Source organism: Rhea americana, unplaced genomic scaffold, assembly GCF_003343005.1.
Source record: "Rhea americana isolate MKP2758 unplaced genomic scaffold, rheAme1 scaffold_131, whole genome shotgun sequence".
Taxonomy (NCBI): Eukaryota; Metazoa; Chordata; class Aves; order Rheiformes; family Rheidae; genus Rhea; species Rhea americana.
Genome location: NW_028185384.1, coordinates 2361649 through 2373645, shown reverse-complemented (window position 1 = coordinate 2373645; position 11997 = coordinate 2361649). Strand labels below are relative to the sequence as shown.

Here is an 11997-nt window from a genome sequence, read left to right as displayed (position 1 = left end):
GCTCCGAACCCTCTTTGCTCTGCTCCACGTGGGTTTTGCAGATTACAAAAATGGCAAAGACTAGGCAAAGCTGCCCTGTACTCAACCCTCTATAAAATTTTAATAACTGCGCTCTTGTTAACTAAATACTTGAAACAGAAAAAATAGCAAGTACTACATGTGCTCTTTTATAACAATAATCTTTTAAAAACAAGAATTAAATATAAACTTTACACATTCAAAATACAATATACAACCTATTTTAAGAACGACCCATTGATTACAGAAACACAAGAAACCCATATTATGAACTGCATGTAACCTTTAACACACAAACTGTAATGTTGTTCATCACAGTTTTTTCTTCAAGTTCCACAGTTAACTTACTCATTTTTCTACTTTGAGCAAAACGTCTGGCTCTTAGTACCTAATCAAATGACAGAATTTGGCAGAATCAAGTAGTAAGATTTGGAGTAAGCCATATTAGCAAATTAGTTATCTTTTTGAAGAATATGAGGTGTGACCCTTCCAAAGATACTGTGAACTAATTTCAGCTATTCAGAAATGCTGATGTGATAAGGCTGTAATAAGATTTCAGACTTAAGCCRTATTTTAATCAAACTGAAAACATTTTATATCATGTCACCTACAAAAAGAACACTTTTATGGACTCTCTCATTAAGACCACAACAGCAGAAGTTAACAATATATACAAATTAAGTTTTATCAGTTTTCTACAATGCAGAAAACAAAAAGAGATTTCCATAAAAAGGATTTCTTTGTTCTCAAACTTCACTTAGAAACTCAGCATAACATACAGTTGTTCTGTAGCATTAGTAAAGTTCACTAACAAAAGACTTTGCTGTACACTGTAAATAAACAAAGTGCTTAACAGTTTTGTTGCCATTGCTCATGTGGTATTTAGTTGACCCTGTCTTTCAGTTTCAGCTTTTCTCTCTTGCCGGTGGTTAACTGCAGCCCAAAAAGTTATTTTTTTCAGCACCTGCTGCAGAAGTTTGGATGGCAAGCATGGTATTTGATTCTTCAGGAGGGCTGCATTTTTGCCAATGCAGTCAAGACACAACCTGGGCAGGAAAAAGGAAAAGATTGAAGTAAATGACCTATAACCTAAAGATTAAAAAGTAGCACCTGTGAAAGTTTATTTTGATGATGTTAAGGATGTGTTGTGCATGCATATGCAGAAGAAAATAATACACATCACCTTTGGTTTAATTGCTTTGTATTATCATACATTGCACATTTCAGTATTTCCTGAAATAGTAATTTTCTAGCTTACTTGCCTGTGCAAGAGTAAATGGCTAAACACCTGTGCGTAGAAGCATAGTACTGTAATAGTTTAGACTGTGCCAATAATCTCAACTCACCTGAGGAGTGAATAAGGCTGAGTCTGAAATATCAGCAAATCACTGCAGTGACCCTAATCAAGAAGGAGAAAAGAGCCATGAAGATTACTAAGATAACTGCTCATCTCAGAAACACTTCTGTCTATTAACTGGATTAATGTAGCACTTATTACCACATACATAGTTTAAAAATAAATCTGAATAGTGAACTCCTTTCTARGAGCCTAGCAAAAGCAGAAAAAAGCCTGTATAAATTGCCTTTCAAAAACAYCTAAGGTCACATCTTCACAACAGCCCCAATGATCTCAGTAATTATATTAATTATTTTAATTATTATAGTGCTAGGAATTAATTATTAAGTTTACTGACTGTATCCATAAAATGCAAGTCATCTTTGCTTCCACCGAACACCATCACTTCTCCTTCTTTTCCAAGGCAGGCTGTATGCCAGAGTCTGGAAATAAAATTACAAATATACTTAGTGACCAAATAACAAAAAACAATTGTGTATTCTCAGCAAAACAAATCTAAAACCTAAATATTTTAAGGGGTGCAGGGAAGTGGTATATTTACTTCAATATTAACCTCATTCACTTCACATGACTTTCCTCTATTCTTCATGTTGAAGTTTCTTTACAAAGAACTCTTTTGTTATGAGGATGTAAGTTCCTTTTAATTAAGATGGAAAGGTCACTTTTCGGAATCGTGTAATTCCACTACTTATGCACAGAGATGTGAAGTCTTATGGATCTCACATTACTTACCAAGTGGAATTTTACARTTTTAAATAGTTTATTTTACAAGTTTCTCTGTGAAGTGTAGAAAGAATAAAGCATTTTTTTAATGTTTTTTTGTCTCCAAGACCTTCCATTCTTTGCTAATAAGCAGTAAGCACTCACTGGAGTAAAGTGATTAGGGAGTCTCTCTTTTCTGTTTAGCCATTTATTTGCACAGAACTTGTGGGGACTTATTATCCCTGAGGTTTATACTACTTTGTCAAATATTACTGAAATGGGTCAATTAATTCAAAAGATACATGGGAAGGACAGGCAGACACATACCCACACAGAGCACCTTCATCCAAACTTTATTTCAAAAGCTTCTAATGCTAAAAATAACAACTAAAGTATTATTCACTTCTTTAACCATATAAAAGAGCAATATGATTACCCAATTTATGAGAATTTTGTTGAATTATTATATTTCATATAGACCTATATGTATATATGCAATTATCTGACTTACAWGTAATATAGTTATGTATATTTTGGCTTATTTATCACTAGTTCAACAAAATCTTACAGTGGAAAATTTTTGTAAAATAAAATAACTACAGAGAATAAGCTTCTGCCAAGAATTTTTTTATTTCCACTATTTAATTAATAACTATAATAGCAATGGATTTAAGATTGCGGGCTTTTTAGTACTGACTCTTATCCCTGAACACTAGGATGAGAGGTTTAGAACATAGGTTCTTCTGCATCAGTTTTATGCTTCTCCCAACGATTCATGTAGATCATTTTCTGTGCATGACAGTTTCTTAAATCATGCCCACAAGTAATTTCATGTTCTGCCTATAAGAGCAGACAGTATAAACAAACAACTGACTTGTATAATCTTGCTCTAGCAATGAGTCAGCTACTTCAGTAGCTACAATTTGCTAGATTTACTTTTTATTATTAGCAGATCAAAATCTATTGTTTTTCTACTGGTATATCACAGGATGATTTTCATCACAGAGCTATGGGCCCTTATGTTTATTTACATAGCCAAAATAATATGCACAACTAGAATTTTCATGCAAAAAAAAGTGTTCTCATTTTCTTACTCTATTAATTTCAGTAATTATTCACTGTTCTCCTTACTCTAAACTGTATCCCACCTTTTCTCTTCCTCATACCTGTAGATAGATCTGTCTCTGCCTTATCTGCATTACGAAAACTCTGGCCTGGACTTCATCACCGAAGAACACTGGAAAGCCTTTCCTGCCTTGACTTTGTTGACATTCTAGCTTGCAACCTGATGCTTTTTTCTACAGACTGACAGAGTTTATGTCCTCTCACAGCTGCTCTAACTTATCACCTAAACAGTCTAATAAAGCATGTTATTTAAATAATACATAAACTGAATTGATGCAACCTTTTTACACAGCTATTCTGACTAGAATTACAGAGTTACATTATAATGAAAACACTAGGAATTTATAAGTTAAACATATAATTTGCTCTATATTTTAACCTCACATGCAAAACATCAGCTGAAATACAACTTATGGACAAAAACCAAAAACAACAACAGAAAAACCAAAACACTTTTCTACCAACAAACATTTTAATACCACAGATCTATAACCTGAGAGACAGTTATTACAATTTACTAAAAATGGAAGCTGAAGGAAATGTTAAAAGAATAATTCTTTACAGCATTTAAGGAAAGCATCAATTCTGCAGAAGCAGCAGCAAAATCTACTAATACATGCGTGATATATAGTCTATTATTATAAAATATAATAGAAATATATAAAGTAAGTGCATATACAGCTATGATTGCCAGTGCATTTGAAGTCCTGCTGTTAAAGTCACATGAGCAATGGACCTGAATTAGACTCTTCTCTGCTACAAAGGTCCTGTAGTAATCCTGTGCAAGTGTAGGAACACAGTTATGGTATAAAGAAGTAGTCCACAGTCATTCAAACTAATCCAATATCCAGAGACACTTTTGGCAGGATTTCTTTTAGCTATGTTTCCAAGACTTACTGAAAAAGGTTACAGAAATAYCTTAAAAAAAAAGTCATTTACTTCAATAAAGAATGAGGACAACGAAAGGCAGCTGTCCTCCACCTACAAATTGCATATTAAAATCTTCAGATGTGTAACCACAGGACACATTTGGACATGAGGGAGTCTGAGACTGTCTTCAGCATGTGACTCAACAGCTCTCCATACTCTTAATTTTGGGGATCTGGCTGGGTGTGCAGTGGAGTCTCCAGGAAACTTAGCAGTATCAACCTCGGAATACTTTCATGTGCTTCCACAGCAGCAAGGAAGGTGGACTGCTCAGCAGCCTTTCTGCCAGCACAGCCCAATGACAGTTCACATTTTTGTAGCCCACTACTGGATCTGCCCTTCAACTTCCTGAAAGCTGCCTGGGGCTCAAGAGTCACAGGTTCATAGCATACAGGTCTACTACCATCTGAGGCACAAATGTTTTCCAGCTTAATTGCAGAATAAAGACTGAGCTGCAGCTCCCTAGCCTGCTGAAAGAGCCAATTTTGTCTCTTTCCAATCCTTTTCATAATGCACCAATAAAACTTAATCACACAAGGAGAGGTAGTCCACTTCAGCAATTATTTTACAGGAGACCATCCATGTAGACAACTGAACAGGAAGTAAAGAGAGACATAATCTCTGACTGCTAATAATGTGGTTTGTTATTTAAGGCTGTTACCAATTTCTTTATACATCAATTTAATTATCATAGAAARGTAAAAAATGCATTATGAAAGTTAAGAGCTTAATTTATTTCAGCTTCAGTTTGAAATATAATATAAGAAATAAGTAGATTTGGTCTAAGTGTGCAGTTATATTTAAAAGACACCCTAAAATAGGATAGAACTATAATAATACTCCATCAGGTAAAGATACTCCAGAAATAGAAAACAGAACATATGACAGGAGGTATTCAAATGCCAGACAAAAATCATATTCTATACTAAAAAAAAGCCTATGTAAAATGCTGCTGAGTGTACCTTGGTTAACACACAGAATGGATTCCATGAAAAACCATTTACCATGTGCAGTAATTCAGTTCAACAGTACGTACATCACAAATACAGGGAGTGCTGCAAACACAGTGGTAAAAATGGAGCCTGTATTCTGAGAGAGCACACACTTGTTTTCAATGGCAGCTTCTAAATAACCTCCAGATTCAGAACATGAAATTTGCTTTCTTTAGTCAGAAAGAATCTGTCTTTTTCAGTAGTCTTAAATTTGAGAGGGAAGGAGAAGAGTCTGGAAGAGACAGTATTTTTGCTAGTATGAGCAATGCAGATCCTAGAACTGGGTCCTGTTTGGTTGGTGGTTAAGTACCCAAAATAACAAAATCCCACAGTCATCAACTATAATGCTATTTAAATCCAGCTACTGTTGTTTAGTACTGAATTCACTTATGCAAAATTGTAAGCGTAATTAACTGCTTCTGCTCAGGGGAAAAGCAAAGAKCTATTTATAWTTTTTCTAAATCCCAAAAGGTGCATCACTATTTTTCATGGCTGTCTCTCCCATGTCTCTAATACTGTATCAACATTAATCAACTTTCATCACTCTAGTAAACTATTAATTCAAATACAAAATCATTTGGATATATAACACCATGTTGATTGGACACCCAGATTCTTCATTACAAACCAAACCATTTAAAGCAAGAAAACATTATAAAGCATAACAAATACAGAAGGTAATAATGCTGTACCTGGTATGAAGAAGCCTAAGATACTAATGCAAGTGGTTCAATTATACTGCATTCATTTTGTAAAATATTCTTCTAATGTAGGCTAAAAATATTGCTCAACAATTTAAAATTACTTAATATTTCAAAATGTCTAAATTTCAGCAAATGTGGATCTATTTTTGTATACCTAGGCCTACTCTTAGGCAAGTGTGTTAGCTGTTTCCATCCATTTGTTGAAATACTGTGAATCCAACCATCACCTACAAAGAAGAATATACATGATTAGTACTTCTTACTGGGACAGAGTATGACTTTCTTATTCTACTTATACAGAATTCTGTGTTCTAAGATAACATTAAATCAAGAAAACTAACATCATCATCAAATTAACTAGCATCTTTTCAATCTTTTGACTTAATCTTTCAAAGTTCACTATTATTGTAATATGGAATTAAAATGCACTTTTTTTTTCTTTTAAATATGTTCAGAAAGCAAGTGAATGTCCCTTTGAAATTCCACCCCTCTCCTTGTGACTGGAGTATATCTGTGACACTCAAAGGTATTTTCACTTATTTTGCTTTTTGTCACAAAAAGTTATCTTCTCTAGAAAAAGAACTCTGCAACAGATTATCCTACTTCCTCTTTAATGTTTTTGTAGCTGTTAATGTTATTTATCCAAAAAATTACATTATGCTGACAATATTATTTGTACCTTCTTACTACAGTTGCTACCTCTATCAAAGTTACCACTTGTTGATATCTGAATGTGAGACACTTGCCTTTTATTCTTTTTAAAACAATTTTAAGAGATCTATTATCACACATGCTCACTGTGCTCCACAATGTGCTCCTGCACTTCTGTGTAAAATAATAAGATGGCTAGAGAAATATTCAAACATTATGAGAATACTGTAACGTGCCTTAGAACCAAATAGCTTGAGAAAGACAATAAATGCGTACAACATATTAGTTTACTAATAAAGCATAAAATAGACTTTTAAGCTTTAAATTACTTACTTAAAGGAACATTATCAGAACTCAGTCCACCAAAAAGAAAAAGTCTGTCATCTCCTATAGGGGTCAACGTGTGCCATGATCGATCTTTTGGTTTCTCTCCACTGATATTAATTCTTGGTGAAACAAATAAACAAAAACAAATTTTCAGAGAATGCTGAAAATKAATCTGCCAGGAAATTTAATTATTAATTTAGTTTCTCCTAAAATAAGCCTAGATATTTTCTCAGGGAAAAAGCTGCACTTAAATAGCCTAGGCTTACTCTTGAGAAAAGTGGTGTTCAAACTTAAACCAAGTAATTTCTTGTAGTAACTGTTCTCTGAACATTCAGTTATGTAAATATTAAAGGCAAGCATAAGAGCATTAATTAATTTTTAAGGTCACTGAAACCACAATTTAAAATGTAAGTGAACCCTTTTAGGATAGCAAATATATTCAAATGAACTGCATAGTGCATGTAGGTAAACAGATTCAGTTCTTTATGCTAAAATTTAATAAATTCTGTGGGATTATAGCCTTTCTACTCCCAGGAAAATGATCTTTAGTAATAAAAGGACTGTGGCTTTACCTCTTAACCAAAAGCCACTATGCTTCTTCAGCCTTTGTGCCTTTTAACACAATGAGGTCACCCAAATTTTGAGATAAAATTTATTAAATTAAAAAGCAGAATTCCAAAATACAAAACAGATGCAGGTCTATTATACTAAAAATCTGAGTTTGTTACAAAAAATATAGCTCTCCCAAATGTTACCTATGGATTTCATTTTAGCTGCACAGTTACACAAGCTTGAAATTAGAATCCGAACAGAAAAGAATCCAAACATTAGGCATTACCTATAGTTGGTGACCTGAATTCGTATCATCTTATTTTAAGATACTTGGGTGTACGGTTGTCTCAGGAGGATCTTCATACAATCAGCAGAGATAAATAAGGACCTCCAGGGGGCATCAGCCCATCTAATATCTTATTACTAACTGCAGAGGCAACTTGTAAAGTACCTAAAGTTAAATATGATGAATCTAGGCCACTACATACACAGTATGTCCTCATTTCAGAAGGATAATGAAAAGAACATCTACAAACACCTGACAGCTCTCTTGTCAGGTCCAAATCTTAGTTGGAGACTGCTCAGAAGTGAGGAAAGAAGATATAAGATCCATGTAGATTACATCTCAAAGAACCAGTTACTTTTCCCTGCTCTTTGCTGAACTCAGGTAAATGAAATCTACACAGACCTGCACTCAATCTACAATGTGAACACTGCAGAGAGTCACCTGTCCTTCCTTTAGTCAGTGAACAGAAACAGGCCCTTGAAGAGCACAACTCGTCTGATTTATTTTAGAGGTCTACGATCACAACAGTTTTCTTGAGCCCCAGAATTGCCTATTTCTCTTAACTGAGCAGAAATGGCTCAAACACCTGAAGTTCAGTTAGAGCAATACCCCCTACTAATGACTGCTAAGTAATTCTCCATCTGGAAACCCAGACTGAAGAATCCTGGCTAATTACATATCAATTATAAAACTGTYCTACAAAATTTGGTACTGGAGTTGGGAGCTAGATCAACAAGCTTAAAACAGCAAGGAGTTTAAGTACTTGCTCTGAACAACTCTTGTAGAAGAGGCTTCTAAAATTAGCAAAAGAGGCAGGCTGTGCTCAGATGCAACAGGCTTTGATGTTTAGAATACTGATATTAATGGGAGATACAGATACCAATGGGTGGTATTTTMATCTTTCATGGTACAGAAAGAAGTATCACAGTAATAGAAATATTTTAAGATTAAATATTTTGAGGTCAGTGGAGCTCAGAGAAGGCAAGGTTAAATCCAGGTTAAGGCAGACATCATCTTCTCCTCCCACTTTGACCTGATCTGATCATACTGTTAATCCAAACTCATCTTTGGGAACTCCATCATGTAGTGGAAGCTATAGTGAATGTGTGATACTACCAGCACTGGAAACCTGTCTTCCTCCTCCTCCCCCCTCCTTCTTGTTTTAGGGGACCAGTTATTGAAAGACAATTCACTCCCGAGACCCTTTATCTGGTGTCTCCCATACACAGCAGCCCTATGTCAGCACTTAAATAGGTAGAGGAAGGACTATTGCAGGAAGAGAGCAACATGTTGTCTGACCAATACCCTGACTCAGTGGGCAGAAAGGGGAGGAGAAGGGGAACAGCAGCACAGCAGAGGCTGGCAATGCAGAATAAACATGGGCAGTACCATGTAGGGTGGGACTCAAGACTAGGGGGGTAGATACTGTATTAGTGTAAGCACCTGACAGCTTCAGCATTGGATATATTCAGAACTGTAGTATTATAGCAGCTTCACTATATTATTCATTGCTAGATTCAGCTGTGTGATACAGGACAGAGATATAGTAAGACACTTATTGTATAAGGAGAAATAGCTTACCTCTCAAAATTCACTGCTTAAAGCCGTAGAGTTTGTATAAARGTCTTTGTTCCAACAAGAGTTTTTAACAAAACCCACTCAACAACCAACATTTGGTATTTTTTTCCTCCCCACACACAACGGATAACAGTTTGAAAAGAGAAATCGGGGAGAGTTGAACAAAATGGTGAAAAAAAATGCCTCAATACAAGTTTGAAGACAAAACTGAGAGGCAGTTGCAACACCAGCTAGTTTCTTTAATGAATAATCACAAGAAAGCCCAGCCACCAGCTTAGAGCCTGCTTGCCTTGTTTGTTGATATGGTGGTAATTAAAAGGTGTATCTTCTAACATAATGATTATTTTGAAAGAAGCTTAACAGTGCACACTGTAGCTTGAAAAGAAATTATGATCTCATGCTGGAAGATATCCCTGGATTAATAGGCTAATATAATGCAATTCCTTAAGAAATTTGCATACAGTTGAGTTAGAAAAGAACTGGTCATGACAGATTAGGGAAACAGTCTGGTGAAACTGCTGTAAGATGGATCATAACAGCACATGAGTTAATGAAAAACCATGGGATTTTAAATAAAATAATTGTTTCATTTGGAAGATTTCTTTTTATGAGAGGATGTCCAACAAGTGAATCTGAATACTAGACTGTGCAAACTAAGTCCTCCTTCTGACAGATCTGTACGTTAAAGTAGAATTTATAATACCTGCAGTCAAATGTCTTGGTCAGCAGCCTTCAAACAGCCAACAGAGTTTTTAATCTGTATCAAATGCTTGGCTCTGTTTTGGTGGTAATTCACACAGGCTATCAAAGACAGAATACATATCTCCCTGCAGCTGCAGAATGGCTAAGRATCAGAAAGGTGGCATCTTTTCTGACTTTCCATTTGTCTTTGGATCAGAAAATTTAGTAGAATGAGGAATGTGAGGCTATAGCGTAAGAAAGGTAAGGTAGGTGATTCTTGCAAAAAAAGAAGAGGAAATACTCACATTGATACCACACAAGTCTGATGGAATTTCCCCACCTACGAAATACTGGGATGACACCAGGGATTTTAGAGATAGTTTATAGCTGGAAATAGACTATCTGTTCAGAACTACTCAAAAATATTGCTAGTATTCAAAGAATATGGAGTGATTTGGTTTATTTCACTATTTTAATACTGCATCCATAACTTTCACTCCCAGCAAGCATTTCTGTGCTACATATGGCAAAAACATCAGCCATGTCAATCTACACAGTAAAATTCTTTAAAAAAAAAAAAAACAAAACAAAAAAACCCCACCTCTCACCAGGCCCCTCTCTCCAACACTTGCCCACATCCCAAAATAGCCTGTTTATCTAATCTGTCTTATTCTACAGTGTTTATGTGTAGAATAATGGAACTTTGGGAACAAATTTCTGTATTCTGATGATGATCCCTACAACTGCCCGATCTCATTTCTGATACAGCTGCTGCTGCTGACTTTGTGAAAGGAAGTATGTAGCCCAAAATCATTTTCCAAACAATTTGTGCAAAGATAGACTGTGGAGTCAAAAAGTGAACATTAAAATGATGTTTCCTGAACGATACACTGATTTTTACTCCTCCATAATTAACAGATGAAGTCAAGCTAGAAATATTGTATGCTTGTGCATAATGACAAGTGGCCTGGTAATATAAGATGATCTTAACATAGCAGATAATTTATTTGTGGCTATAATTATTTGGAGAGAACATAACCTAGCCTTAGAAAAGTATCCTCTTTTCCCTGACTTAAGTTGACTATAGCTAGTCCAAATTCTGTTACCTATGATAGTCTGAATAATATTTTTCAGGTTTCTCTAAGATCAGCCACTTAGTAAGGGAAGAACAGAGTTTAAACTTCCTATAAAACCAGCCTTTGATTAGCTACTCATCTAGATACAAATAAACATGAATGCTTTACCTCCTGTGAGGTGCCACCACAGCTTCAAACACTGAAAAGACTCTTGGTGCTACAGAATGGCTGGATGGTAGGCTCTTGAATTTACAATGATTAGGTTCTACTGTAAATCATGGGCACATCTTTGAGCTTTTTGGTAAACATTTGAGTATTGGAACAATCTTTAGTTTTTAGGAATGACTGTATTTAATATTACCATCCTCAGACTGAGGATGTATGTATATATACACACACATAAGCAGAGAGAGTGTGTGTATATATACACACACATAAGCAGAGCAACTGGTTTTTTGCATATATGCTCAAAAAAACAGTTACTTGCAACTATGTATATATACACACATTCACACATACACATCTATAGTTACACTTGCAAGTAACTGGTCTTTGAGATGTAATTTACATGCATATGTTTATAAAAGTAAGCCAAACAGATCTGAAGTCTAAGAGGAACAATCCCATCATTCAGGTAGAATAGTACTCATTTTAAAATAACCAGTAAAGAAAAAAAGAARTTAAAGTTATTAGTAAATCCTAAGTGATAATTAAAGAAATCGCCAGAAGAGGGAAGGTTTTTTGAATGGATACTGTGGGATTTCTTTGTCTTACTGCCATCAGCAGTAAGAAGGACTAGATGAAGGATTGTGCCTACTCCCTCTTCCTGCTCTGAGCTCAGAGGGCAGAGCAATGTGCTCAGTGCAGGAGCAGTTCAGCAGACACAGCTGTTGGGAAGGGAAGGGAAGCTATATTTCATGGTCTTTTATGAAATGATTCAGTCACTTTGAGAATAGAAACAGAATAGTAGTTATCACCCATCATTTACTGCTTATCTCTTGCTTTGTCTATCAGCTAACAA

General features: G+C 35.2%; 1 protein-coding gene across 1 annotated transcript in view; it reads right to left on the bottom strand.

Annotated features, from left to right (window-relative positions):
- Window positions 1-146: 146 nt before the first annotated feature.
- KLHDC1 (kelch domain containing 1) overlaps window positions 147-11997 on the bottom strand; it is a 30882-nt gene continuing 19031 nt past the window's right edge. Inside the window, exons 9-13 of the mRNA XM_085297861.1 lie at window positions 6810-6922; window positions 5980-6052; window positions 1713-1797; window positions 1365-1417; window positions 147-1064 (exon numbers count right to left, since the gene is read on the bottom strand). Coding sequence (XP_085153987.1) covers window positions 890-1064; window positions 1365-1417; window positions 1713-1797; window positions 5980-6052; window positions 6810-6922 — 499 coding nt within the window. The 3' untranslated portion in view covers window positions 147-889. The remainder of the gene's footprint in view (window positions 1065-1364; window positions 1418-1712; window positions 1798-5979; window positions 6053-6809; window positions 6923-11997) is intronic.